The 27,858-nt window shown below is 69.7% G+C and overlaps 1 protein-coding gene across 1 annotated transcript; it reads right to left on the bottom strand.

Annotated features, from left to right (window-relative positions):
- Positions 1–99: 99 nt before the first annotated feature.
- On the bottom strand, positions 100–22,740 carry COL16A1 (collagen type XVI alpha 1 chain). The gene is made up of 71 exons (XM_054223990.1): positions 22,607–22,740; positions 21,333–21,445; positions 19,144–19,206; positions 18,897–19,014; positions 16,969–17,089; positions 16,605–16,880; positions 16,433–16,513; positions 15,969–16,100; positions 15,457–15,510; positions 14,490–14,525; positions 13,999–14,025; positions 13,758–13,820; positions 13,556–13,597; positions 13,424–13,468; positions 13,170–13,205; positions 12,959–13,021; positions 12,787–12,831; positions 12,606–12,701; positions 12,393–12,431; positions 12,064–12,108; positions 11,766–11,801; positions 11,454–11,570; positions 11,321–11,356; positions 11,167–11,202; positions 10,968–11,078; positions 10,784–10,828; positions 10,627–10,662; positions 10,468–10,521; positions 10,177–10,293; positions 10,066–10,101; positions 9,831–9,938; positions 9,607–9,729; positions 9,481–9,534; positions 9,369–9,410; positions 9,215–9,250; positions 8,932–8,985; positions 8,793–8,861; positions 8,617–8,670; positions 8,497–8,523; positions 8,331–8,396; positions 8,195–8,248; positions 8,046–8,099; positions 7,891–7,944; positions 7,748–7,792; positions 7,535–7,651; positions 7,089–7,124; positions 6,742–6,822; positions 6,555–6,599; positions 6,153–6,197; positions 4,710–4,763; positions 4,552–4,605; positions 4,144–4,197; positions 3,976–4,020; positions 3,819–3,872; positions 3,692–3,727; positions 3,332–3,394; positions 3,123–3,194; positions 2,882–2,935; positions 2,744–2,788; positions 2,435–2,479; positions 2,270–2,323; positions 2,136–2,189; positions 1,955–2,005; positions 1,750–1,839; positions 1,597–1,632; positions 1,413–1,457; positions 1,124–1,312; positions 983–1,049; positions 725–901; positions 556–633; positions 100–458 (listed from the first exon to the last, which is right to left on the bottom strand). The coding sequence occupies exons 2-71, from the start codon at positions 21,406–21,408 to the stop codon at positions 256–258; spliced, it is 4,866 nt and encodes a 1,621-aa protein (XP_054079965.1). The 5' UTR covers positions 21,409–21,445; positions 22,607–22,740; the 3' UTR covers positions 100–255.
- Positions 22,741–27,858: the final 5,118 nt, after the last annotated feature.

The raw sequence follows: 27,858 nt of genomic DNA, 5'->3' as shown, positions 1-27,858 counted from the left end.
CCGGGGCTGGGGTGGCTTCAGCCCTCGGGGACAGGGATGGGGACAAGGCGGACGTCTGTCCCGCAGCCCAGCGAGGAGGCGGGAGGCGCGGGGGGCACCAGCACGGGTGTATTTGGCCGGGCAGGATCCACCTGCCCCCACTATCGCGACAGAGTTGTACAACACCCGCACCCCCCCGCGACAGGCACAGCCCCCGGCACAGCGGGGAAACAATATTAACAGCAAAGGCGGGGGGGGGGGGGCATGGGGACCCCCTCAGCCGAAGGGACCCTTGACGTTTTTGGGCTGGAAGAGGGGCTGCTCCAGGGGCATGGCGCCCATGCACTCCGCCGGGCTGCAGTGCCCCGTCTTGCCCGGCTGCCCCGTGGCTCCGGGGGGACCAGGGATGCCGGGAATGCCCTGCTGTCCCACGGGGCCCGGGGGGCCCATCTTGCCGTAGCCTGGTGGCCCTTGGGGACCTGGAAAAAAGAGAGAGTGAGAGGAAGGTGGCAGGGTGGGGGGCTGGCAGCGAGCCCCAGCATGGGGCTGGTGGCCATGCAGAGGGAGGGGGCTCACCTGGAGGTCCCGGGGGGCCGCTGTCCCCCATCAGCCCCACGCCTTTCTCGCCTTTCTCTCCTTTGGCGCCCGGCTCACCTAGAGGAGAGGTGGGTGGAGAGGGGTGAGACCGTGGCACAACTGGGAATGCCCTGGGGACACCGGGAATGCCTCGAGGAGCAGCACCTACCCCGCATGCCCGGCACCCCCTGCCGCCCCTCTCTGCCGATCTGCCCTGGCATCCCCGGGGAACCAGGGGGTCCCGGCCGGCCGGGCAGCCCGTCCTTCCCTGGGGGACCGGGTCTCCCCGGGGACGCCACCATCTCCACCGGGAAGTGCAGCCGGGAGGTGTAGTACGCCATGCGCTCTGCGGGGAGAGGTGGCCGTGCTCAGTGGGGACGAGGCGATGCCGGGGTGCCACCGGCCCTCACCCCTGCCGCCCCGTTACCGTCAAACATCTTGCTCAGCTCCTGCCGGATGAACCTCTTGATCTCGTCGTAATTCACCACATCCCCCTGGGGACACACGGGAGGGGACATCGCCACCAGGCCCTGTGGGGGGACCCCATGCTCCGGCCCCCTCTCCTTACCATCATCCCCGGGGGTCCCGGCAGCCCGGGGCTGCCCGCGGGTCCCGGCGAGCCAGGGGGGCCCCTCTCTCCCGCGGGCCCCCGCGGCCCCACAAGCCCCATGGAGCCGCTCTTCCCTGGCCCCCCGGGCATGCCGGCTCTGCCCTTCTCCCCGGGGTAGCCCCTCTCGCCGGGGGATCCAGCTTCACCCTGCAGAGACATGGGGAGGCTCAGCCCTGTCCTCCCGGCCCCAAGCAGGACGGGGGGGAGCTGGGATGGCCATGGCGGCACGGCCGGGCTCTCCCCTCACCTTCTGGCCGGCCGGTCCTGCGGTCCCTGGTTTTCCTGGGGGGCCCTAGGGAGACAGAGAGGAGGCGGGTGGCAGGGATGTCTCCTTCCTGGGCACCCTGGGGACACCGTGGCCACACCAGGAGGATGCCAGGTCCAGCCCTGGATCCCGCCAGGCTGGTGAGCCGCAGAGCCCCCGCTCCTACCTCTTTACCGACGGGTCCGTCTGGTCCCTGCTCCCCCTGCGAAATCAAAGTGGGGCAGTGTGAGATGGCAACCGGCGCGGTGCCGCCCTCGAGATCCCCATCGCACCAGGGTGCAGGGGTCTGTGCCACCCCCCCCTGCCCCACTGCACTCACCGGCGGTCCTGGGTGGCCCGGGGGTCCTGGCTGTCCCGGCATCCCTGGCAGACCTCGCTCCCCCGCGGAGCCCCGCTCGCCCTTCAGCCCCTGTGGGGAGGCAGGAGGGAGCACCGGAGTCAGCGCAGGATGGGGACAGTGACCCCCACCCACGCACCCGGCCCCCACGTCTCACAGCTGGGGCTGTGATGGCACCAGTACTCACCACTCCGGCGAGGCCAGCGGGACCCGGCTGTCCCGGGCTCCCGGGGGGACCCTGGGGGGCAGAGAGAAGGGTGTCAGCTAGGGGGGGCCATGGCGATGCCCCCCGTGCTGGAGGGAGGCCCCGCCGCGCTCCCTGCCATGGGCACCGTCCCGGTGTGCGGTGCGGGGCAGGTCCAACTCACGATGAGCCCTGGGGGTCCCTGCCGGCCTTGGGGTCCCATGGGTCCGGGGTCACCCTGGGAAAGGCAGCGTGATGAGGGGTGGTGCGGGGCCCCTCCAGCTCAGGGCTCCCGTGCCCACCCACCCCCTCACTCACCTCTGCTCCCGGCCGGCCCGTGCTCCCCGGGGGGCCGGGTTTGCCGCAGTCACCCTAAAAGGAGGAAGGGACACCGTGGGCAGCACAGCGTGTGGAGACCCTGACTGGGGCTGACAGCCCCGGGGCTCTCACCGCTGAGCGTCCCCCAGTGCCACCGTGTCTCACCTTCGGTCCCGGGAGACCCGGGTGCCCCGTCTTCCCCTTGAAGCCCTGGGGGGAGAGAAGAGCTGGGTGGGGGTCTCTGCTCCCATGAGCAGACCGAGGTGGGGGACCCCAACCCCGGTCTCCGCTGGGGACCCCATCCTGCAGCGCCGGGCCAGAGCGGGGGATGCCCACCCACCGCCCTCCTTGGGCTCAGCATCCCTGGGAGCAGGCGGTGGGACAGTCCTGGCTCAGGGGACACCCGGTCCTGGCTGCAGGGACGTGCCCGGCACCGAGCACCAGGGAAGGGTGACAAGGAAGGCTGTCACTCACCGGAGGACCCATCATCCCTGGTGGCCCAGGGGGGCCGGGGTCACCCTGGAGAGAAAGAGACATGGGTTGGGGGCATCCTGGGGGGCTTATGGGGTGGGTGCCCCCCCGTCAGCACCCAGGAATGCCCCAGAGTCTCACCCGCAGCCCTGGCTTGCCATCCTTGCCGTCCAGTCCTTCCAAGCCAGCCGGGCCCTGCGAGGACAAGGAGGGGGTGTCAGAGGGTGGTTTGCACCGAGGGGCTCTGGGGGTCCCTAAGGGACATGCTCTGGCCACCCCAGGTCCCTGGGGAATGGGTCCAGCCAGCAGCACGCCCAGGAGCACCCCGATAGCAGTCGTCCTGCTCCCTCTGCCCCCAAGGGTAGCATGGGTAGGGTCTTACCTGGATGCCTGGGGGTCCAGGGGGCCCAGGGGGCCCTGGCATCCCTGTGGGGCCACGCATGCCCTCGCTGCCCTGCAAGAGCCACAGGAGGTCACGGGAGCAGCCGGAGCTGCGCACTCCATGGCCGCACCATAAAGCAGGGGCCAAACCTGGCCACCAGCCCGAGGGATGAGCGGCGCCACCACAAAGCCCGTCCCGGTGGCACTCACCTTCTCGGCCGCGGGCCCCGGTGGCCCGGCTGGCCCGACCTTCCCTGGGAAGCCGGGGGGCCCCTAAAGAGAAGAGGGGTGTTGAATGAGGGGGAGCATCATGGTGGGAGAGCCCAGCCCTGCACATCCTGCCATCTCCAAACTCATTTTAACGGGTTTGCTCTGGAGCTGCTCTCTCCGTACGCTGTCCCGCAGGACATGCCTGTGTCCCCCTGGGAGAAATCCCCATCCCCGGTCGGCTCCCTAGCCCCGTGGGGACATGGGGACATGGGGACACACAGCTGGGGCTGAGCATCATCTCTGGGGACACCCTGCTCTGCCACAGCATGGCTCCCCGCAGCCCTGGCAGGACATACTCACCGGTGGCCCCGGGAAGCCTGGCTGGCCCTGGAAACCCTGCGGAGAGACGAGAGCTGAGCCGGACCCCGACGGCCGCATCCTGCCCGACGGGGGTCCTGGGGATGCCTGTCCCCGCGGGGATGCTCACCTGGTCCCCCTTCTCGCCGGCGCTGCCCGGGAGCCCGCGCTCACCCCTTGGTCCCTGCGGAGAGAGGGGGTGAGGTGGGTGGGGAGCACCTCGCTGCACCCGCGGCCACCCCTCTCCCTCCCCACAGCCCCCCGGGAGGATCAGGGTGGGCACCTACCGCTGGCCCCGTGGGACCGGGGAGGCCGTCCAAGCCGGGGGGTCCCTGGGAAGGGGAGGAACAGGGTCACATGGATGGGGCTGGAAGGACCTCAGGCCCCGGTGCTCACGGTGAGGGGGGCACCTGGGAGAGCCCCCAGCCCCTCGAGCACGGCCCCACAGGACTCACCAGTTCCCCCTTCTCCCCAGGGGGGCCCAGGTAGCCTCGCTCACCTTTGATGCCCTGGGGAAGGAAGGAGATGAAGGCACAGGACAGGGGACGAGCTGGGACATGGGGCACAGATGGGACATGGGGGGACAGATGGGGGACGGATGGGGTACAGGGATGGACAGAGAAAGTTGGGGCACAGATGGATGGAGTGAACAGTCGGGCAAGGGATAGGGCAGCAGGAATGTGTGGGATGGGATGGACGGGACAGGGATGAGCCCTGCAGGGACGTGGTGCTCAGTGCCCGCTGGGGTCCCCGACTGTCTGCCCTGGCAGCATGGGGGTCCCAGCAAGCACCAGGGAGGGACATGGGGACACACAACATGTCTGGGGGCTGGCACGTGCTGCCTGGCTCCCCTCAGTACTCACGGGAAGGCCGGGGGGACCCGTCGCGCCGGGGTAGCCAGGCTGCCCTGGAGGTCCCTGTGCAGGAGGACGATGCTGAGCCACCCGCAGTGCCCCAGCCAGGTGCCCAAAGCCCATGGGGCACCAGTGTCCCCTCTGTCCCCTCCTCCCACACCGCTCACCGGCTCCCCTTTGGCTCCAGCAAGCCCGGCAGGGCCACGTTCCCCCTGGAGACCCTTTGGAGGGAGAAGAGAGGAGCTGCAGCGAGTCCCCCGCGGCCCCTGCCCGGGGCTGTGCCTGCCCGGCAGCACGGCCAGGCAGGGCGCGGGGACCAAGGACCCCATGGGGTCTGTCATCTCCACCAGCCCGTGCCGGCCCCAGCCTGCCCGGCACCTCCGGGCACCAGGGAGGACCCGCTTGGCACCCGGCTGGGCTCCCTCCAGCCATGGCGCCAGCCACGTGCACCGGGCTCAACGCCCAAGGGTGGCTGGGTACCCTCTCACCGACACAGGTCACAGCTGTGGCCCGTGGGCAGGACCCACAGGCAGCCCCAGAGCCACGGGGCCGTGGAAAGCTCAGCCCTGGGGGGGCTGCGGGAGTGCGCAGCTCCCGGCACTGCCCAGGACACGCTTCACACCACAGCTCCAGCCTGGTGCCACCCGCTGCCTCCCCGTCCCCCCAGGGCACACCCGGGCACGGGTGACACAGGTGACAGCCGGGAGCCCCCGGGTTCCGTGTCACAAGACTACTGGGGCAGGTTAGTGAGGTGACACGGTGCCGAGGCAGTGGAGGCTGGACAGGACACGCTGGCACACCGCAGAGCGACGACCCACACAGACCCACAGAGACCCAGACCCACACAGACCACGGTGTTACAGTGACATTAGTGGACGAAGGGACAGGAGCAGGACACGGCCGGCACGGTGAGGGAGGGCAGGATCCTCCGAGAACCGCCGGTGCAGCCCCACCACCGCCTCGTGCTGGGAGGGAGCACGGGTGGAAGCAGGAGGATGAAGATGAAGATGAGGATGAAGATGAGGATGGTGATGAAGATCGAGATGGAGATGGTGGTGGAGGCTGGCTGACCCCAGAGAGCTGGGGACCAGGGGAAGAGGAGGATGAGCCCAGGCAGCACTGGTGCATGGGGAGACCCTCCCGGCCCCCACGAGGGGAGTCTCCCGGGGGCAGCCGGGGAAGGGGCAGCAGCCGGGTGCCATTTGGAGCACCCAGTGCACCCCACGGGAGCTGTGACAAGCCGTGGGCACCAACCCGGGGTAGCAGCTCCCCAGAACATCGAGAGCGGCTGAGCCGAGCCAGCCCGGGGGCTGCAGCCATCCCCGGCATACCCGGGTCCCATGGTGGTGAGGGGACCCAGCACGGGGCAGCGGGGCCGGGCAGTGGCAGCGCCAGGACCCCGAGCTCAGGAAGAGCATTCCCGAGCCTGCAGACCCCAGGTCTGCCGAGACACCCTGCACGGGGATGGAGGAGGTGGAAATGGGAGGATGGAGATGAGGTGGAAGGGGAGGGGGGCTGCGGCTGCTCCCAAGGGGGACAGGGACGGGGGACACAGCCAAACCAAGCGGCAGCGACAGAGGGCACAGAGCAGAGCCGTGCTGGGTCCTTACGGGCAGTCCGGGTGCGCCAGGCGTTCCAGGAAAGCCTGGGGGGCCCTGAGGGGAGAAACAGGGAGGTCACAGCCTGGAAACGGCCCCCGGGAGCCTGGGCTGAGCCCGCGGGGTGCCGCAGAGCGGCCGGGCACGGGCTGGCTCGGTCTCAGCCTCCCACCAAGCCGGGCTCCTGCTCCGTCTCCGGGCTGGCAGCGCCTTCGCCTCCGTCTCCAGACTCGCTGGGGAACAGCCATGCACCTCCACCTCGCCATGGCCCTGGCCCTCTGCCCATCACCGTGGCCTCGGGGCAGGGCGCCGGAAGCCCTTGGCAACTTGCAGTGGGGGGCTCCAAGCCCCCCAGGACCACAACATGATGCCCGCGCAGCCTGGCAAACCCCCGCCCCGGGCAGGGGTACTTACGATGGGCCCGGGTGGCCCTGGGGGTCCCCGCAGTCCCGGTGAGCCCTGGGGAGAGACGGCGGGGTTAGATGTGATCATGGCCCAAGGGGCACCGACCAGCCACGGCCTCCACGGCCACCGGGAAGGGCTGGGATGGCGGGGGGTGGCCAGAGGAGCGGGGCAGCGCCAGGGACGGGAGCGTACCCACCTGCTCGCCTCTCTCACCAGGGATGCCTGGGGCGCCTGGCAGCCCGGGATCACCCACGCAGTCCGGGTCAGGGCTGTCACCCTGTGGGGAGTGGGGACACGTCAGGAGCTGGGGACGGCTCTGCCCACGGGCGAGCCCTGCCAAGCCTCGCCAAGCCCCGCCAAATGCCCCCAGAAGCGACCTCCGCTCCCCAAAGCCCTGGATGCTCGCGCAAAAAGGGGACGGTGCCGGGTCCTGCCCCAGCGGGGACCATCCCTGCAGCACCCTGGGGACCGGGGAGCAAGACCGGGGTGGCAGCTCAGCCCCAGGGGACAGGGAGAGGGTGCCGGGCGGCACAGTTCACTCACCCGAGCCTCCTCCGCTCTTGGGAACTGGGCAAAGCACTGGAAGAAAACCCAGGAGTCACCTGGGGATCCCCCGCAGGATGCACCGGGGGAGCCGAGGGGCACCGAGCCCCGCAACCTGCACCCCTCGGGTGCTCAGCACCCCCTGCTCCACCCCGCGCCAGCCCCTGCACAGGACAAGCCCGTCGCCCTCCCCGGGGACCCCATCCCGGCAGGTGGGAGCTGTGCATGGCAGCCTGCCCGCACGCCCGGCAGCACCAGCATGCCCGGAGCGTGCCCGGAGCGTGCCCAGAGCGTGCCCGGAGCGTGCCCAGCCCTGCAAGCGCCTGCTGCTCTGCGCAACCCGATGCCCAGGGGCTTGGGAGCATCTCTGCCCTTCATCCCAAGACCCACCAGGATCAGGGTTTTCCGGGCACCGGGATTCCCACCCGGAGGTGGGCAATACTCACATGGGCGCAGCTCTCGCTGCCGGGGGCACCCGGCATGCCCCCGTCCCCCTTCTCTCCCTTGACGCCGCTGGGTGCTTCAAAGGCTGCCTGCAGCTGGGCGCAGTCCCCGCAGAGGGTCTGGGAGAAGGTGGGGAGTCAGGGGCACCCCGAGGGGCTGGGGGTCCCCCCGGGCATGACCCACAGCGGGAAGGCGCCCTGTCCCCAGGCTCTCACCTTCAGCACCTCGATGTTCCTCTCGGCCATGACGGCCAGCGGCCCCTGGAAGAGATGCAGGAGGGAAGGGGACGGTCCCCACGCCGGCGGGAGCAGGATGGGTGGCCACTGGGGGGGCTGCTGCGGGCACAGTGGCTACCTACCAGGTCTCCGGCTGGTCCGGGCAGTCCTGGCAAACCGTTGTGTCCTGGCATCCCCTAAAGCCGAGAAAAGAGCTTGAATATTTAAACCCCGCGCTAAAAGCTGGGCAGGATCTGTCCCTGCCCGACCGCTGCTGCTCACATCTCCCATCGCTCACCTGGCGGCCCGGGGCACCGGGGGGACCAGGGGGGCCGGGGGCTCCAGGGGGACCCTGCAACACCCCAAAACACAAACAGAGAGAGGCGGAGGGTGAGGGGGTGGCAGGTGGGGAGATGGTGGGCACATTGCAGAGGGGCCAGCACCCACCTGCGGACCCGGCTGCGGCTGCCAGGACATCCCGGTCCACAGTCCTGGAGCTCCCTGGGGCCGAGAGAAGGGGAAGAGGGTTCAGCGGGGGCGAAGTGGAGCCGGGGGGGTGCCCATGGGTGCCCATGGTGCTTACCGGCATCCCGGCGTAGCTGGGGTCCTGGCGGGGTGCCGGTGGGCAGGCGCACTCCCCGGGGTCTCCCTGCAGAGAGAGGAGGGGAGGGAGGGCAGGGAGGGCGGCGGGGTGGCAGGGAGGGTGGCGGGGTGGCAGGGGGTATGGCTTGTCTCCGACCCCGACTCACCTTCTCTCCCCGGGCGCCCTTCTCCCCCTGCGAGGAGGACAGACGGAGACGTGCGTTAGCAGGCAGGCCCTGGCCCGCCCCACCGTGCCCGACAGCCCCCCCGTCACCCCCCATACGTACCGGCTGCCCGCTGGACCCAGGCACCCCAGGGAGCCCCTGCTGCCCTTCGGGGCCCTGTGAGGAAGAGGAGGGGGAGGAAGCTCAGCTCCGGGCTCGGACCACGGTACGGCAGGTTTTAGCCAGCATCGAGGTGCCAGGGGAGGACGGCGATGCCCATCCTGGAGGGCAGGACTTACCGGTGGCCCTGTGACACTGGTCCCTGGTGGCCCAGGGGGTCCCACGGCACCTTTGAGCCCCGGAGATCCCTGCAGAGGAAGGACAGCAGGAGTGGGGGGGGCAGGGGAGGGCAGGGAGGGCTGGGGGACGCTCCCTTACCTTGGCACCTTTCTCTGCTGCCAACCCCGGGGGTCCCTGCGGTCCGGGGGGGCCCTGGGGGCAGGAGAAGGCGTTAGCTCCCCCCTGTACCTCCAGCCACCCCCCCTGCCCACCCAGCGAGCCGTGGTGACAGCACTGTCCCCAGGGACCCTGGCCAGGGTCCCCGCCGACATTGCCGGCACCGGGGGGGGGCTGGTGCTGCAGGGCTGCGATGCCCCCCGCTTGCAGGAACAGGGGGGCTGGCAGCTGCCCCATCTCCCAGGGCTGGAGAAACACTACTTACGGGTGTCCCGGGTGGTCCCGCGCTCCCGGGCTCTCCCTGGGAGAAACAGAGTGTGTGAGAGCTGGCAGAGCCACCTGGCACGGCATGGCACGGCACGGCACGGCACGGCACGGCACGGCACGGCACGGCAGGGCATGGCATCCCGCACACCCACCTGCGGCCCCGGCTGGCCGATCCCCGGCGGTCCCGGCTCACCCTGGGGAGACAGAGGGACAGTGAGCGGCCCCCGGGTCCCCCCGCGTCCAGCCCCTCGCAGCCCCGCTCACCTGCAGCCCCTTCGGTCCGGCGGGGCCCTGGACCCCGGGCAGTCCCGGCTTCCCCTAAAACACACCAGGGTCACGAGGGCGCGATGCCAGGGAGCACCCGTGGCACAGCGGGGAGGGGACACTCACGGGTCTGCCCGGCTGGCCGATGCCTGGGGGGCCCTGGTCCCCTTTGGCCCCGGGTTTTCCCGGGATGCCGACCGCTTCCAAGAAGTCCCCATGCGGAGCGGGACTGGGCTCGCAGGCGTCTCCCTGCAGAGGAGGGAGCACGGGAGGGGAGGTCGGTTTGGGAGAGGGAAGGGGGGGGGTGGGTGACACCACGGTGACAGGATACAAGTGCCGGGGGGTCTCACCTTCTCGCCTTTGGGGCCGGCCGGACCCCTGATGCCGGGCTCACCCGACAGCCCTGGGACACCAGCCATGCCCGGGGTGCCCGGGTCCCCGGGGCTGCCTGCGTCCCCCTGGCACAGAGAGGGGACAAGGCTGGCACAGGGCAGGGGGGCACACAGCACTCCCCCAGCCCAGGGGGGTCACAGCCCCCTCCACCACCCCCAGCCCCGCCGGAGCCCCCTCCCCAGCCCCTCTCACCTTCTGTCCCTTCTGGCCATTGTCACCGGGTCTGCCCTGGGAAAACGGAGGAACGGGTCAGGCCAGAGCATCCCCCAAAATGGGCACCGGCGCGTGCGGGGGGGCACTCACCGCTCTGCCCGGGGGGCCATGCTGGCCCCTCTCCCCCGGCGGTCCAGGCACGGCCAGCACCGTCGCTGCCCCTTCGAGGGCCTGTGGCACAGGAGGGCACTGCCCGCACGGCTCGCCCTGTGGAGGGGACATCCCGGTCGGAGCGTGGCTTCAGGACCGCAGCACTGCAACCCCCGCCGCTCTCCCCACCTCAGGGCTGTCCCGTGCAATGAGTTGCACGGGTCTCAGCTGGGGCGGTTCCAGGGACAGGGCAGGAGCAGGGTCCCAGGAGGTCCCCACCGCAGGGCTCACCTTCTCTCCTTTGAGCCCCCGCACGCCTGGATCACCCTTGTCTCCTGGGAGCCCCTGCACCGAGAAACCACGGCAGGGATAAGAGTACGGCCCCCAGCGCCCATCTCTTGCTCCCCTGGGCTCCCAGCACCCACCCTGAGCCCCCGCACCCCCACTCACCGGTCTGCCCATGGGTCCCTCCTGGCCACCATCCCCCTGCAAGACACCAGGGTCAGTCCCCGTAGACACTGCGGCTGCCCCGACCCTGTGGGGTGATGCAGCCGTTCCTGCTCCCTCGGGGGGTGCAGAAAGTAGGGTGGGCGTTGGGGTCGCTCACCTTCTCGCCCTTGATGCCAGCCAGCCTGGGGAGCCCTGCTTCGCCCTGCCAACACCCCACGCAGTCACACACCCAGCACCCACACAGCTCTGGGGTGGCCAGGGTGCCCCTCCAGCGCAGGAGAGGGGGGGCTCAGCCCCACGTACTCACCAGGAGAGTGGGGGGCTCAGGCCCACGTACTCACCGGCAGCCCCGGCTGCAGCGGTGCTGGTGCCAGTTCGCCCTCGAGCCCCTCGGCGGGACCCCGCAGCAGCGCAGCGAGGACACGGGCGTCACAGGAGAGGCAGGAGTCCCCCTGCGAGGGCAGGGAGAGGGCACGGCTCAGGGGGGCCGCGGGGGCTGCCTGCCGAGCGGGCGGGTGGGACGCAGGGACGGACACTCACCTTCTCCCCTTTCATCCCGTGGATGCCGGGGTCTCCCTGGGGAGGAAAGAGAGGAGCTGGGCCGGGTGCTGCCAGCACGGGATGGATGGTGCTCAGTGTCCCCCGGCTCCGGCTGGGCACGAGCCAGCCCGCCCCTCGGCCCCACATCACCTACCCTGTCCCCTTTGGGTCCTGCGGGGCCGGGTCTGTCCTGGGGAGGGGGAAACAAAGAGGGAGCGTTAGGGATGCTGCGACAAGACCTTGCTCTGCCCTCCACCCTGCGCGCAAGCCCCCGAGCTCAGACTCACCGAGACCCCATCCCTGCCGGGCGCTCCGGGTGCTCCCCTGGGTCCCGGCTTGCCGGGCAGCCCGGTGGCACCGAGCATCCCCTCGGAGACGGTGGGACACACCTCGCACGGCTCACCCTGCCCAGGGGGACAATGACATGCAGTCCCGGGCTGGGGGGTCCTCGGGGTGGCCCCCGAGATGCCCCAAGCAGCCCCGAGCCAAGGGGGTGGGCACCGCAGTGCAGCCGTGCTGGCAGGGGCTGCCGTGCCCGTGGCCATGGCACAGAAAGACGTGACACAGCCCTCACCGCGTCACCCTGCTGCTGCACCCACCTTCTCTCCTTTCGGCCCCAGGACACCGGGGGGTCCCTGCGGGAGGAAGGCAGGGGACAGGGTGCTTCAGTGAGCCCCGAGACCAAGGATTGCCCTGGCAATGCCACCCGGCACCCCCCAATCCCTGCCACAAGCCGTAGCACGGGATGGTCCCAGCCTCAAAGGAGGCCGCCGGCTCTCCCAAACCCCCTCTCAGTGCCTGGGCTCGGATCCCACCGCTCCGGCCAAGCAGCCCCGACCTCGAGCCAAGAAACCCATCCCTGACCCCGGGCTTTGGCTCCAGGCACACGGTACTCACGGGCGTCCCAGGCGATCCTCCGGGTCCAGGAGCTCCCGAGCTGCCCTGGAGCCAGAGACGGGAGAGCCTGAGCCCGGCAAAGGGGAAAGCCACGGCCCTCGGCACCCCCAGCACCCTCCTCCCCACAGGGGGGGGTTTCCTGCCCCCCTCAAGCCGAGCCCTGGGCCACCCAGCAGGGGATTGCGCGGCCAGCGGCACTGCGAGCCAGCGCTGACTCAGTCGCGGTGGATGTGGCTCCAGCTGGGGATCCCCGGCACAACCCACTGCCTGCCGCCGAGCTGCCCTCGGGCAGGGCGGGGGCGGCCGGGACCCCTTTCCCCCCCACTCACCTTTTCTCCCTTAGGACCTGGGGGGCCACCAGGGTCTCCCTGAAAGGAAGAGAGGATGGCGCTAGCCCTGCCCGGCTGCCTCAGCCAGCCAAACCCACCACGGAGCTCTGGGGGGACACCTCGCCCCCTCCTGCGGTGATGCCCACCCGTGGCCATCGCATGCCGAGACGGGGACACTGCCTGGGCACAGCCCCGTGGCACAGGGGTCCTTACCGGCTTGCCTGGAAAGCCGATCCCTGGAGAGCCTGGCTTCCCCGGTGGCCCTGGCTCGCCGGCCAGCCCCTCGGGCCCCACGAGGCCAGGGTCACCCTGGAAGGCGGGGAGGGGATGTCAGTGCCAGCGCTGCCACCGGGTGCCCCAGCTCCCACCCACTCGCCCCCGAGCCCCCACTTACCTTCTGCCCCTTGGGACCCACCACACAAATCTCTCCGGGACGGCCCTGCCGGGGGGGGAGCGGGGTGTGAAGACTCGGCACGTGCAGCACCGTGCACGCCATGGCGTGGGCTGGTCCAGCGGCCATAGCCCAGTGCCCGGGGGGTGCCCCGGCACCGACCAGCACTACTCACATCACGCCCCGGGCGTCCCGGCTTGCCCTGCAGTCCCCCGTCGCCCTTCTCCCCCTTCTGGCCCTGCAGGACAGATGGATGTCACCCGTGCCATCAACTCCTGCTGCCCGGGTGGACACCGGCAGGTCCTGGCACCTCTGCCGCCATCCCGGGACCCACGGGGCAGCTGTCCCCACTGCAATGCCAGGACCCGCCATGGGTCTGGACTTACCTTCTGCCCATCAGCGCCGGCCGCCCCCGGGAGCCCCTGCATGGGAACAGCAGGGCAAAGTGGGTGCCCACGGGTGGGCTCATGGACAGCTTCCCTCCTGCTCACCCCACCGCTCCTTTCACCCCACCACCACCCCCTGAGCTGTCCCCTCGGGGCTGGACCCCCACGTCCCAGCCCGGAACACACACGAGATGTGGGGCGGGGGTGTCACCGTGGGTCCCCATGCCGCGACCCCATCCACCGCCATCACTTACCACCTCGCCGCGCTGCCCCTTCTCGCCCTGCGGCCCCTCGGCGCACTGGGAGGAGGAGGAGGAGAGAGTGGGGTGAGGGGGGGGTAGCAGAGCCGGGGGGGTGGTACATGGACGTGGTGGGGGGGGTCTCACCTGCACGGGGCCACCGGGGTGGGTGCGCACACAGTCAGCGCCCTGTGGGAAGGGGGAGGCGGCTCAGGGGCTCTGCCTGCACCGGCCATGGCAGAGCATGGGGGGCCACGGGGGGAGCAGGACCCCCGGGAATCAGGGACCCCCGCAGGGAACATCCCCAGGGCAGGGGGTCCCTGTCTGGGACACGTGTGGGGACACTCACGCGGTCGCCTTTCTCCCCTTTGCCACCGGCGGTGCCAGGCAGGCCACGCTCGCCCTTCCCACCCTGCAAGAGAGCGGGGGTGCGGGTGACAAGATGGGGCACGGGTATCCTCTCGTCCATGTATGCCCACAGCAGGGCCCGTGGCTCCCAGGCAGGGATGCTCCAGGCACAGCCGAGTGTCTGTGTGGCCACATCCCTGCTGGAAGTGGGCTCCATGTGTCCTGGGGGGTGACAAACCTACCTTTGGACCGGGGGGACCGAGCGTGACCTAGGGAGAGAGAGGAAGGTGTCCCACAGCGCCCGGAGCCCCGCAAGGACACGCTGCCTCCAAACAGCAGCAGGAGACAGCCCTGTCTCCACCATCATCCCCATCCTCCCAACACCCTGTCCCCAAGTGCCACCCTGGGAGCCCCATGGGGCACGTGGGGTCACGAACACCCACCATCCCCACTGCCACCAGCCCCCCGCCTCCAGCCAGAGGTTGCCATAGGAATGGGGCCACATCTGGAAGGGATCTGAGACCTTCCCCGCAGCTAGATGTTGCCCGGCCCCGGGCCAGGAGGAGTCACGAATCACAGGGGGCTTGTGGCGATGGTAGAGCCACAGGTGACACCCCCGGGCCACCACCCCGGTGGCTTCTGCCAGCCCCAGCTCCCCAACCCCAGCAAGACGGGTCGGGGTCCCCATCTCCTCCCGCCAGCACAGCCCGGTGCTGCCCGGCAGCACACTCACGTTTGCCGAGGCCGTCTGCGGCGAGCAGGGCGGGCACTGGAAGAGACGGGGATGGCGCCTTGCACCAGCTCCATGCACCGCCCGCAGCACCCACTGCCCCGCTGCCCTGGGCACCCCAGGGGGCTCCCCCAGCAGCACCCTCCCCACCAGCCCCAGGATGCCCGCGGGCACAGGGGGATGCCCGGGGTGGGGAAGGGAAGCCAGGAGAGCGTGTTCCCCCCCTGCCACGTGCCCAGGGAGGCGAGCAGAGCGGCTGGCCTGGCACCCCGCTCTCCCTGCGGCTTTGTGGCTTGACCGCAGCTCCACGGAGCCAAACCAGCCGCTCCAGCCTGCTCCCACGGGACTGGGACCGGGCAGGATGGGGTTGCCCACACCCCGCTCAGCGCAGCCCCCCTGGGCCTCCCGTCCCCCAGCCGGGGCCAGCCCCACACCTCACCCCCTCGCTGGGTGTCCCCGGGGGGACCCCTGTCACCCCGTGGGGAAGTGACGCAGAGCAGAGAGTGAGAAGAAAAGCCATGCAGGCTCGTAGCCCCTGTAGCCCCACAGCCCCTGTGCCGCGGCACCCAGTCTGCACCCCTGGGATGCCCAGCAGGACCCCACAGCGGGGGCACAGCAGCCCCGGGGGGACGGGGACATGTGGGGACGGGGCAGAGGGTGTGCTGGAGACGCCTCCCAGCTCCGGCAGAGCTCTGAACATGCTCAGAGGGAACAAAGAGGCCCTTGGCCACGGCTGGGATCGCTCCAGCAGCGGCAGCGAATTTAGAGGGGCCTCAATTCCTGCTTGGGGGAGCAGAGCAGACGCTGCTGCAGGCATCCCAGCAGCTCTGCCGGCAGCAGAAAGTTCCCGAATGCCGCGGGGACAGAGCTCCCGGCACAGCCCCGGCACTGGTGGGAGGAAGGGGAGCGGAGCCAAGTGTCCCGGGATGGGGGCAGCCGGGCTGGGACACCCTTTCCCACCTCCCCGCACCTTCTCCCCGCGATCTCCCTTCAGGCTGGTCCTCCCCGAGGTCCTCGCTGGCTCCTGTGGAGAGAGAAGGGCACCCATGGGTGCCATCTCCCCATGCACCCCTGGGTTATCCTGCCAGGATCACCCCTGGGCAATCCTGGGTGATCCCCTGGGGCACCCATGGGTGCAACCCGCCTCCAGCTGAGCCCTGAGCCGGCAGCTCAGTCGGTGCAGACCCTCGTTGGGGCTGCAGGAGCGCCCCCCCCCTCACTCCCCGGCGTCTGGCCGCTGCCATTGCCCTCCCTCCCCTTGCATCGAGCCTGGCATGCTGGAAAATGTGAGGCAGGGCTTTTCCAGGGGCTGGAGCAACGTGGCTGCCGGCTCGGCAGCAGCAGACGCCGGGCGCAGCAGCCGAGCGCTGCCCACCCCGCGGGGCCGGGAGCATCCGCGCCGGGATGGGGAGCTCTGCCAGGCTCCTGGGGGGAACCGGGATGGGTGCCCGTGCCAGGCGGGCAGGGGACGCGGGAGCTCACCGCGCCCAGCGGCTCCTCCAGGCAGAAGCAGCGGGTGTACACCCGGCCCTCGGGCTGCGGGGAGATCTCGATGAGGTTGCTGCTCTGCATCAGCTCAGCTTGCCGACGGGTCTTGGGCGCTTCCGTGAGGCACTGCCGGGAGAGAGGGGGTTCATGGGGGGCTGCTGGAGTGAGAGCCGGGACCCCCAGTCCTGCCTGAGCACCTGATGTGATTCAGGGCAGGGATGAATCCTGCACTGTGCCCTGCACCGGCCACGGGGACAGGCACTGAGTGATGTCCCAGGGCTGGTGGAGAGCTGCCCTGTGTCCCCGGCCACCGCAAGCACGAGGTGACCCACAGGGGAGCTCTGGCTAAGAGACCTGCCCTCGCCGTGCCTCAGTTTCCCCTCTGGGGAAAACCCTGATGGTGCAGGGCAATGCCAGGGCCCGGCTGGGACCGGGGTGGGGGCTCGGGGGGGACTCACCCCGCTGGCCGAGATCTCGCAGCACCCCTCCTGCCTGGCCAGCTCGGCGTCGCAGTAGATCTGAGCTTGCTGGATGTCGAACTGCAGTGGGAAGGGGGCGGCAGGTGAGGGGCAGGCAGGGATGGACCCTGCGCCCCCGGCAGAGCCTACCCGCGCCCCCGCGGGGACTCACCCGGACCGGGGTGCCGCGCACGGCGTCCAGCCCCAGGAAGGCATTGCCCTCTGGGGCCAGCGCCCGCCGGGCTGCCAGCGGCTTGGAGGAGATTGAGGCGCAGTCGAGGTGGACGGAGACGGCGCGGCTCTGCACGGCCACCGCCACCTTGTGCCACCGCCCGTCGAAGAGGGACGCCACGGCCTTCCCCGCGAAGACGGCGCTGACGAACGTGGCCCCCGGCGCCCTGGCCTGAAACTCCAGGCTCTTCTCGGGGCCGTGCACGGCCAGGGAGAGCTGGGCAGAGAGGGGACCACACCACGCTCGGGGACGGGTCCCAGCTGTCCCCTTGCCACCGGCGCATCCCGCCACCCCGGGGCCATACCTGGGGGTAGCCCTGCCGGTCGGTGACCTGGAAGAGGTACCAGTGCTCCCCGGTGCTGTTCTTCTTCAGCAGCAAGGTAAGGACGAGGGTGAAGGCGGGGGGCAGCCCGCGGGGGAAACACCTGCCTGCGGGGACAGGCGTCAGGGGCGGCCGGACCCTGCACCGAGCTCCGACGCCGGTGTTCGCACCGAGGCCGGCGGCAGCACCGGCCCCGACACCCCCACCCACATGGCACCCACTGGCAGCATCACCCCAACGGCCCCCCTGGGTCCCGTGGGGTCTGTCCCCATCGGTGGCACTGCGGATGTCACTGGGGTGGATCCAGCCCCAGCTCCAAGTGGCAGCGCCTGGACCCGAAGCTGTTTGTGCCTCGGACGCCCGGGCGGGCTGGCGCTGCCGGAGACGCCGGCATTTACACCACAGGAGCCGAACGTGAGGCAGACGGCAGAGACGCCTCCTCCTGTCCTGGCCCGCCATGGGGAGCTCAGACCGTGCCCCCAGAGCTCAGCCCCGCACCCCTCGCACCCGCCGGACGCGCACGGCAGAGGAGACCGAGCATCCCTGCGCAGACGGGCAGCCCAGCCTGCCCCCGCACCCTCAGCCACTGTCCCCATCCCCTGCCCCACGGCACAGCCACCATCTCCACCGCGCATCCCCAAAGACAGTCCTCCCAGGGCGGCTACAGCATGGGGCCACGCACTTATAACCACAATATTGGATTTTGTCCACAGGCAGCCGAGAAACACGTCCCTGCCCCCACAGGACAGACGCTCCCACGCAGGCGGCGGGCAGGGGACGGGCAGGGGACACTGCTGATGGCAGCCTGCTCCCGCCTGGCACGGCAGGGAGCATGGCAGCCGTTCCCTGGTGGGACCGTGCCCAGCTCGCCCGCAGCCCGGTAAACCACTGGAAATACTTGCTTCGGGCTCTGCTGTGCTCCCGGCCTCAGCTCCACCACACCAGCAATTTTCCAAGCCACCGCTCTGGAGCTGGACCAAGGCACGAGGAGTGAGGCAGAGCCGCTGGTCCCCTCTGCGCTCTGCAGGGCACGGGGCTGCCCTCATGGGACACCGGGGAGCGGGGCCGGGGTGGAGGTGCACCCATGGGTGCCCACATGGAGCTTGCGACCCAGCTGCTGGGGCCACCCCTGGGCTGAGCGTTCCCCAGGGCTGGCTCTGGGCTGCCACAGGCACCCGGCCAAGAGCAACACCAGCCTGGAGCATCCGCCATCTCGAAGCCATCTAAGGACTTGGCTACCCAGGTCGGGAGCCAAGGCTGGGTCTCCTTCGCCCTCGGCAGAGCCCCGTGCCCGGCGTAGCCGTCTGCCAGCCCCGGGGCGATGTGGGGACAGGCAGTGTGGAGGTGGGCAGGCGTGCAAACCGCAGCCGCTTCCTCCAGGAACATCTCCCAAGGACGTGGACCTGCTCCCACCTTGCCACGCTGCAGCATCCCTGCCAGCACCTCGGGCACGGCCGGGCAGGACGTGCCGGAGACAGTGGAGCCGACGACCGGTCTCCGAGTGCCTCCCCCAGCAGACCCTCGCGGCCCCGGCGAACCCAGCAGAGCCTGCGCGGAGCTGTGCAGCGCTTCAAGCCTGTCTAGACCCCGGCGAGCGCCTGCCAAGCCAAGGAGAGCAGACACAGAGCAGCCCCAGAGCCCCGGTTGCGTAAGGGCTGGCCACGACCCAGCTGAGCCGCCGCAGCCCGTGATTTACTTTCTAGGAGGAAGGTGGCTTGGGCAGCCCTGGGGCCGCATCACCATCACCTCTGCGTCCCCCCCGGGTGCCGCGGAGCTGCCTGGCCTCTGCAGCGTGAGTTAAGGGCAAAGCCTAACGAGTTTTGCCAAGGCTCCATCCTTAAAACACATGGGGACGGTGCGCGGTGGTGCTTTGGCCACCGAGGGCCACCCCGCGAGCCACCCGTACTCACTGCGTGGGCTGGACCAGCGGCACGGCGCCCAGCCGCAGCACCACCGGCCCCCGCGGGTTGCGGACTTTCTTGATGGAGGAGATCTTCAGCAGGTCGAACCTTTTAATCAGGTTAAAGCCTGCAGGACAGAGCGGAGGAGGGGAGACCTGGGAGGGCTGACGCTCTCCAGGCAGGGTGCAGAGCCCATCCCCGGGGAGTCAGGGCTGCACAAGGACCCCATCCTCAGGGCGAGGGGGGCTTTCCTTACCCGTTATGTTCTCATACTTGTCCCCAACCAGATCCTCATCCCAGAGCTGCGGGCATGGCTCCCCTGTGAGGCAAATCAGCATGTCACTGCAGTGTCCCCAGGGGCACAGGGAGGCTGTACCAGCAGGGTCGGACCACGCAGAGCTCCCTGAGACCAAGCAGGTCTCGGGGTGCTGCCAGGAGCTCGCCCCGGCCCCCCCGACCTCCCGAGGCTGCTGGCAGCCATGGGACAGCACGGATCCAGCAAACGCGGCTCCCACGGCAGCGCCGGCTCCTTGCAAACAGCCCGGCAGGAGCCAAGCAACAGGTTTGGAAGGGATGGAAGGGATGGAAGGGATGGAAGGGACGGGCGGTGAGTTCAGAGCTGGACCCCGGCCACCTCCCACAGCAAGTTCACCAGGTGAAATGCTTTTCCCAGTTGCTGCGTGTTTTGCCTCAAAACAGCCCCGCGGCTGGAATCGGCATCAGGAGACTTGGATGGGCGCCGTGGACACCCAAGGCGAGGAGGTGGCACCCAGCGCTGCCCACTGGCCTTCCTGTCCCTTCCTGGTGGCATCCTCAGACCTGGTGGCCCCAGGGGACAGGGGCGACGGCCTGGCCAGAGGACGGCGAGAGGCTGAGCCGCAGGAAATGCCGTGTCAGTCGCGATCACGGGGATGCTGGTGCTGTCTGCAACTGCGCTGATATATGACTGCTTTAGCAGCATCAATCCACCTCCGCTGGATGCTGCCAGATGTTGAGAGGTGCGAGATAGAGGAGGAAACATGGGGGTATCGAAAGAGGAATTTGTTTTGTCTCCGTGCACACCAGCCCTGGAGCAGGGACGGCCCTTGACGATTCACCTGCCTTTTCCCCAGCCCTCGGTCATTCCTGGGGGGTGTCTCTGGCCCCCGCAGCCCCAATCCCCACCTCTGCCTCTGCCCAAGAGCCTGGGACCACCACAGCGGTTCTCCCCCAGGCTGACCACTCGCTCGCACACGGCCAGCGGCAGCGCAGGGAGCTGCCCCTCGCCCCCGGGACCCCCCAGCACGGCGGCAGTGGTGGGGGCTGCCACACCGGAGCCGGCCCCGGAGGCACGCGTCGCGGCCGGGGGCAGAGCTCCCTCCCGTCGGCAGTGAGATCATCCGTGGCGGGGCAGGGGGCGGAAAGCAAAGCATAAATCACCCCGGCTGCGAGCTGCTTTGAAGCCTCTCCCGGCCCCAGCGCTGCCCCAAAGAGAAAATCTCATCTCCCCAACCCTCGTTTCCCTAACGAAGGGCTGGGAGCCAGGAGGCCATGTCACATGGGACAATGGGTGCCGGTGCTGGCCGCGGGGTCCCTCATGAAGCCAGGCAGCCCCCGGGCCCTGCCGGAATGAGCCACTGCTCCACCCCCACAAAGACTGATGCAACCACGGCTCCGCTGCCAGCGGCTCCTCCCCGCCATCCGCCTCCAGCTCGCCCCGCGCCACGGCCAGCCCCACGCCGGGACCCCCACACAGCGGCCCTGCAGCCAGGGACACCTTGGCTGGGACCCCCATGGGCTCAGTCATCATCCCCCTGTCATGGTGACAGCCCTGCGCCCTCCACCGTTGGCATGCTCCATGGCCAAACCTCTTCCCACCTCGCAGCCAGAGGCCAAAACGCCCTCAGGAGCTCTGTGCATCCTCACCACCGCCCCGAGCGCTCCTGGCTCACCTACAGAGCAGCCCCCGCGCGCTCCCGCCCGGACCCGGCTCCCGCACACGCTGCCGGAGCGGACGGCTCTGCCTTTGCCGCCAGCTGGCAGCGAGCGCCCTGCGGCTGGAGCGTGGCCAAGCCCGCTCCCTCTACGAGCGTGGTCTGGGCCACGGGGCGTTCCCAGTGCTCGGCCACTGCGGGGGTGATGGCGGGGTGTCCCCGGGCTGGCTCCCCGCAGCAGGGCTCGCTCAGCTCTCGCTGGCCCCCTGCCCGCACGGGATGCTGAGCAAAGCCCCAAAGCCCGGGCAGCCGGTGCTCAGCAGGGAGCCGAGGTCCGCAGCCGCCGCTCCGGCCACCAGTATGCTCCTGCATGTGGTCCTGGCACGTGGGGACCTGGCACGGCTCACGGTGTCCCCCGGCCACCTCTGCCCCACGATCCCTGGGTCTGACCAAGCCCTCCCCTCCCCAGGGACAGGCAAGGAGGGGGTCGCTCCCAAGCAGACCCCAAGCCCTCGCTCCCGGTGTCCCTTACCTTCCGCTGGTGTCAGCTCCTTCCCTTCGCAGGCACTGACGAGCCCCGCGAGCGCAAGGGCCCAGAGACCCCTCATGGTGCCCGCGGCAGCAGCTCGGGGCCAAGACGGCTGCCTGCAGGGGAGAGAGATCAGGCAGCAGCGGGACAGGCATGTGGTGGGCACCGGCCCGTGTCCCCCAACCTCACCCACGCTGGGACACTGCCAGCAAAGCCACCAGCACGGAGCTGATGCTCAGCCATGGCTCCAGCAGGTTTTGGGTGGTCACTGTGGCCCCCACCCACTGCAGGATCCCCCGTCTGCTCCGAACCCAGCCCAAGCACACAGAGCGAGCCCCAGCATCCCAGCATTCACCGGTCAGTCCAACCCCAGCACCCAGATTTACTCCAAACACCCGGAAACGCGGAGGATGTGGTGCCCCAGAGCAGAACCGGGTGCCTCCTGCACAGACAGGCCCCCCCCCGGGAAGGTCTTGCTCCCTCCTGTTTGATCTCCCGGTCCCGTTTGGACCCGGGGTGGCCCAAGGCCCTGCAGGTCACCCCAACCTGGCCTCCCTCCTGCCTGCTTCCTGCCACGAAGCAAGGCAGGGCTGCAGGCAGCCGGGGACGGGCGCCGTGACAGACGGGACACGCTCGGCTCTGCTGGCGGCTTCACGAGTGGGACACGCATCCCTGCGCCATCGTCCCCACGGGCAGCCATCGGGGACCCCTGGGACCGGCAGCCCTGCCTCTGCCCTGCCTGCACCCAGCTCTCCGGCACCCCCCAGCTCTGCCCTGCCTGCACCCCAGCCCCCCCGCCCCCAACCTCCTGCACAACCCCTGCGCCTACCCGGCTCCCCAGACCCGGCATCGCCTGCACCCACCCCCTGCACCCCGCCATGCATCCACGCTGTTCCCCCCCGCACTCGCCCCTGCTGCCCCAGCACCCACCCTGCTCCCCCCGTGCACGCCCTGCACCCACCCACGCCTCCACCCCTGCTCCCCCTGCCCCCACCCTGCTCCTCTTGCCCCCACCCTGCTCCCCCTGCCCCCACCCACGCCCCCACCCCTGCACCCCACACACCCCCGGCGGCTCCTCGCCTTTCCTACCCCCGCACCCTCCGCACCGGCGGGTCCCCGCGGCTCCGGGACGCCGTCCCCAACCCGCCCGCCCCGGGGCGGTGATGAATTATGATTAATTACGGGGAAACCCCCCGTTCCGCGCCCCCACGACGTGCCGTCGGGCTCTGCCCCGCTCCCCGTGCCCGGCGGGGGCTGGGGGCGGGCCCGGGGCTCACCTGCGCGGGGCTCGGCGGGGCCGGGGGGGGCGCGGGGCTGGCGGGGAGGGAGCGGGCGGCGCCGCGGGTCCGGCGGGTCCGGGAGGGTGGGAGCGCGGCGGGACACCGGGAGCTCCGGGACACCGGGAGCTCCGCCGCGCCGCCCCCGCCGCCTTCCCCGCCTCCCTCCGGGGGGGCCCCAGCCGCCCCCCGGCGGCCGCCCGCCCTCCGCCTCCCCAACCCGGGGGCGCCCGAGCCGTCGCCCGTCCCATCCCCGCCTTCCTCCTCCTCCTCCTCCACCCCTCTGGGCGCCTCCTCCGGCAGCGCCCTCCCCAGACCGCCTTTCCCCTCCCGCCGGGGCTGGACCCCTCCCGCCCCCCCCGAGGAGGGGACCCTCTGCGCCCCGATCCCCGGGATGGGGGTGAGCGCCGTCCCCCGGCTGCCGTCCATCCTGAGGAGCAGCGGGGGACCTGCTCCTCCTCCCCCCAGGGAGCAGAGGGGACCCAGGTGCTGGCACCGGCGATCGCATCGCTGGCCGGGATGGTTGCCACTGTGGGAAGGGGCGCTGCGGTGTCCCTCCAGGGATGCTCCTCCACCGGCCGAGCAGACCCCGCGGCACCGGGGCAGCCAGACCCCGCCGTGCCACGGAGCTGATGTACCCAGTGCCTGGGGGCTTGGGGACAGTCCGTGCCTGGGGTCAGAGCCCCGGATTGGGGTCTCCGCCGCCATCCCTCCCGCTGGCACCGCTGCCGGTGGCAGGAACGCTGCCTGCGCCTGGCGGAGGTTCCCCCATGTCCCCAGCAGCAAAGATGACGATGTTCCAGAGCTGAACCAGCCCCTCCAGCGGCACCGGGACCCTGCCAGCGCCACCGAGTCCCGGAGGCATCCGGCACCCGTCCCGGCTCACACCGCCTCTGTACAGTGTCCGGCCCCGCTGCCCCTGGGGCCTGGTTGCCCAGCTCCGTGCCAGTGTCCCCTGCCCACCCGAGCCGGGCCACCCCGAGCCCCTGCAGGCAGGGAGCTGGCCCACCCAGGGCAGAACCTGACCTGCGCAAGTTTGGGTCTGGGGGATGTAAAGCAGCCACAGTGTCCCCATGTCCCCATCCCTCTGTCCACCCTCCGAGGGATGCCCAGCACCGCCGGGTCCCTGCTCAGCCGCTTTCCTCCCAAATTGTGATGAATCTATTTACACTGAGGCTGTACAAACGTGTGTTAGGGACGCATGCATCTCAGTAAACGCGCTCTAATTAACAACTGATGTTTATTCAGCCCATGGTAAATAAGCTGTCATGGGGAAACGAAGCGACGCTGCTTTTGAGGAGCGGCTCGACTCTGCCATTTATCCAGCCGACAGCCCCCGAGATGCGGTGACAGAGCACTCGATTCTCCTGCGAGTTGTCTGCTGTAGTAATTAAGGGTAATTAAAGCAAGTGGGTACGAAATACAGCGAAACTTTTATAATTCCTGTTTATTGGACAATTAGTCACCCCGAGCTGTTCTTCCTTTGCGGCCACCCAGCAGCAATGATCCCCGTGCGTGAGCACGAGTGGGGTTTGTGCCTCTCAGGGGTGGGGTGAGCTGGGGCGGGTTCCCCCAGCACCAGGCCTGGCCCCACAACCCGGCCCCACAGCCCAGCCTGGGGGCAGCCTCGTCCCTTGCCCTCAAGCTGGACCCCTCGCTAACAGCCAGCAGCTCCCAGGGCCCCCAAATTCAGCTGTGAATCGCTTTGGGCGGGTTGCACCTCTCCCTCCCGCTGCTCTTCCCCTGCCTCAGTTTCCCTCATGTGCCAGGGCGCTCCCTGGACAGGTTGTCCCCAACCCAGTGGCATGAAGGGACCCCACAGCCCTGGGAGCACAGGAACAGCCGCGGTGTGGAAACCTCAGCTCCTGCTTCCCCGTGCTCTGCCGGTGCCCGGATCCGTGTCTTGGGGGGAGGGAAGGGGCCGGATCCTGCTCCCCCAGCACCGTGCAAAGGGGGGGAGCAGTTTGTCCCCCATCCCCTGGAGTGATGCCAAGTGGGGGGGGAGCGGGGCGGGATGGAAAACTGGCTCCCGCGGCCCCTGCCCACCGACCCAGCACGGAAAAAGCGGAGGCAAGCTGCGCTTCCAAGAAACAGCCGCGCCGGCTGCCAAGAAACACGAGCCGGAGCAGAGCCCGGCAATTTTCGGGCTGGAGACAAACTGCCTCCGACCCCGAGCGTCATGTGGTGGTTGGGATAAAGTGGGGGCCCCCCACAGACCCACCACTGCCGGGGGGGTGAGGGCTGGGGTGACGCCGGCCGGGCTCTGCCAGTGCGCAGGCAGCTGCCGACAGCGCTGGCAGCGGGCAGCGGGAGGGAGGGAATTCCTGTGGCGAGGATTTCGGCGGTTCAGCATTTATTTCTGCACCAATTTAGGCACAAAATCCTCTCCCCCCCCCCTTCCAGCCTTCGCCGGGAAGGAAAGCGCCCGCGGGGATTCTTTCCAGCTTGACGGGGCCCGTTTGTTTCCGCGGTGTTAAAACAGCAGTTTTGCCTCTTTTGGAGGAAATCCTATGCCGAAGCGGCGCAGCTCGCCGTCCCCCCGCGCAGCCTCAGAGCGCTTTCTCCATCATTTCCGCCCCCCAAACTGAACATTTTTGGCACGGGGAGGCAGGGGGGCGCAGCTTGGCTCAGATGGAAACCGCAGATGGAAAATGGCTCGAGAGCTTTCGGACCTCCTCGGACCCATCCCGTACCCCCCAGTCGCATCCCGGACCCGCAGGATTGGGGGCTGGCCCCCCGTCCCCGTCCCCCCCCCGTGTTGGAGCACGCCGCAAGCCTGCGCCTCTGGCCCAGGCTCCGTTCCCTCACCGCATATGGCGTCTCCATGAGTAATAAAAGCTGCTAATTGCCAACAGATGCCCCAGGAAGCCCTGACGCTGCCTCTTTTGGCTGCGTTTGGCTGGGGGGGGAGAGGAGGGAGCTGGCCCCGGCTCCCCCGGAGCGCGGGGCAGGGGGATCCCAGTGCGTGGAGGCTCCCAGCAACTGGAGCGAGAGGACACGGCTGCTATTATTAGCAAAATTAGCAGCCCGGCCAAGGCGGGGGGCGAGCATCCCCGGGGAGGGGACAGTACCCCCGACCCACAGCATCGCTCCTGGAGCACTCCCCCGCACCCTCGCAGCCCGAGCCCCACGGCAGCCCCACGCCGTGCCGGGCCCTGCCACCCACCCGCCGCCTCTCCTGCAGCCCTGTCCCCCCCCAGCGTGGGCAGCCGAAGCCCCCACGCTCGGGTCGACCCCCCTGTACCGTGGCTCCAGCATCTGCTGCACAACTGGGGCTGGCACCAGCCCAGTGCTGGCAAACCTGGGGGCAGGAGGGGGCTGTGCCGGGCCAGGACCCCCCCCTCTCCCCTTTCTGCCTTGTTTGAGACGACTCTAATGGTGTGGGGGGGGAAGAATTTGGCCCTTCCCTCGCCTCCTCCAAGAGTGGTCGCCCTCTCCCCACTCCCATCACTGTGCTGCAGCCCCCAGCCCACTTCTTCCCGCCCCCCAGACCTGAACTGGACGGTGCTGGGATGAACTGGGTTGTGCAGTTAGCACTTCAGCCTGGGGGGCCGGGGAGAGACCCCCCACTCCAGGGGCTGCATCCTGCCCCGGTGCCCCATCACGGCTGCGCTGGGGCTGGGAGCAGCATCTCGTGTCCCCTCCCCGCGGCGCTGCTCCGCCGTGGGCGCCACGCCGGTGGGAACCAGTGAGCTTCTGGCGAGACACTGGGAGGCTGAGGGAGCCGGTGGGAAACCGCGGGGGTGGCGGTGCCGGCAGCGGGCAGAACGCCGGGAGCAGGGAGGGAACGGCCACGCAGCAGCGGTGGCACGACCGGGCTGAGCTGGGGCACTTCATCCCAGCCTCGCCACCCCTCTGCCCCCCCACCAGACACAGCACCCCCAAATGCATGATCCTCTCCTGCAGCACCCTGGCCCCGCACCCCTATTTGTCTCCCCTGGGGGTCCCCTCTCCCCCGGGCACAGGCACGGCTCATCCCCGGCGAGGGCCCCCCCAGCGAGGATGCTCAGTCCCCCCCCAGCGCTGGTTGAGCCGTTGCGGGCGCTGGCAGCCCCACGCTCCCCGGGCGGGTTGGGTTAATGACGCTCCCCTTTACGCTGCCTAATTTCATGCCTCGTCTCGCAATCCCGTCTGCGTGGCCCCGGGCCTGCGCTGATGAGGACTAATTGATGCTGCAGCAGAGGAAAGCGCAGCTGCCCGGGGCGGCGGGGGCTGGCTGTGCCCCTGACCCCCACCACCCAGGGGGCTCGGGGTGCCCGGGGCTTGCAGGGTGCTGAGCAGAGGAGGAACAAACCAGCACCTTGGAGGCCACTGGTCCAAACTGGGCAACATCCTTTGCCCGGAGGTCTCGGCAGTGCTGGAATCCCCCAGGAGCTGGGGGTCGCTGCCGGCCCCACGGCTCCCACCAGCTTCATCCCCGTGGGAAAGTCGCCTGCCCGAAACGTGAGTGCCGGAGGGTGCTGCCTGCTCGCCCGCAGCCTGTCCTCACCAAAAGGAGCCCGCGGCGAAGCTCTGGTGGCTTCTCCCAGAGAGAACCAATAGCCGGCACCCAGGGCACGCTTCCCACCACTGCAGTGGCCACACGGCCCTCCCCGGCACGTCACGGCACGGCATGGCGAGAGGCTTTCGGTGCCACGGTGAGCCGAGCGCCTGATGCACGCCGTGGATTCCCACAGCACACACCTCCTTAGTCCCTGGGGTGCGGAGAGCCACGATGCAGAGATGTGTTTCCTCCAGCTCTGCCCTGCCCCTGCTCGAGTCCTGCCCCCGCTCTGCCTGGTGCGGCACGAGCCCGGCATCCACGGCCGTGGCTCCTGGCCCCACTGCTGCGCTTGCCGGCCTCCCCTGCCCCAGCGCCCCATTCCCAGAGGCACCCGCATTGCAACGCCCAGCTCCGGCTGTGCCAGGGATGCTCCAGCAGCGCGAGGCACCCCACGTTACATGCCTCTGCAGATTGCGCAGTAATTGCCTCCGAAGTTACTAATTTGCTCATAGATTAATTACCATGTAATTTACTGCTCTTGGCTCCCGTGATAAGACGCTCATTTGCAAGGCAGCGTGTGGGCGCAGGCTCAGCCCCGGCCAGCAGGATCCCGCGGGGACACAGACTGGGGAGGGAGGGGGCCAGGCGGGAGCAGACGGGCTGGGGGTCCCCACTGGGTGGCAGCCACCCCCCTCCCCGGCCGGACCCCCGACACGAAGCACGAGGCGGTGGCCGCGGCCCCACGGCACCAACAGAGAGTGAACTTTTA

This window comes from Rissa tridactyla, chromosome 18, assembly GCF_028500815.1.
Source record: "Rissa tridactyla isolate bRisTri1 chromosome 18, bRisTri1.patW.cur.20221130, whole genome shotgun sequence".
Classification (NCBI taxonomy): Eukaryota; Metazoa; Chordata; class Aves; order Charadriiformes; family Laridae; genus Rissa; species Rissa tridactyla.
The sequence above is the reverse complement of the archived record's forward strand: the minus strand, read 5'-3'. Positions and strand labels throughout refer to the sequence as shown.

Coding starts and splice junctions, on each gene's coding strand:
- COL16A1 (XM_054223990.1), bottom strand. CDS start 21,408: ATGAGGGGTCTCTGGGCCCTTGCGCTCGCGGGGCTCGTCAGTGCCTGC. Junction 9,411..9,480: donor CCGGACCGAAGGGGCTGCAG/GTGAGCGGGGCT, acceptor CTGTCTCCCCAG/GGTGAGCCGGGACCGCCGGG. Junction 3,873..3,975: donor CCGGTCCCACGGGGCCAGCG/GTAGGTGCCCAC, acceptor CTCTCTCCGCAG/GGACCAAGGGGTGAGCGCGG.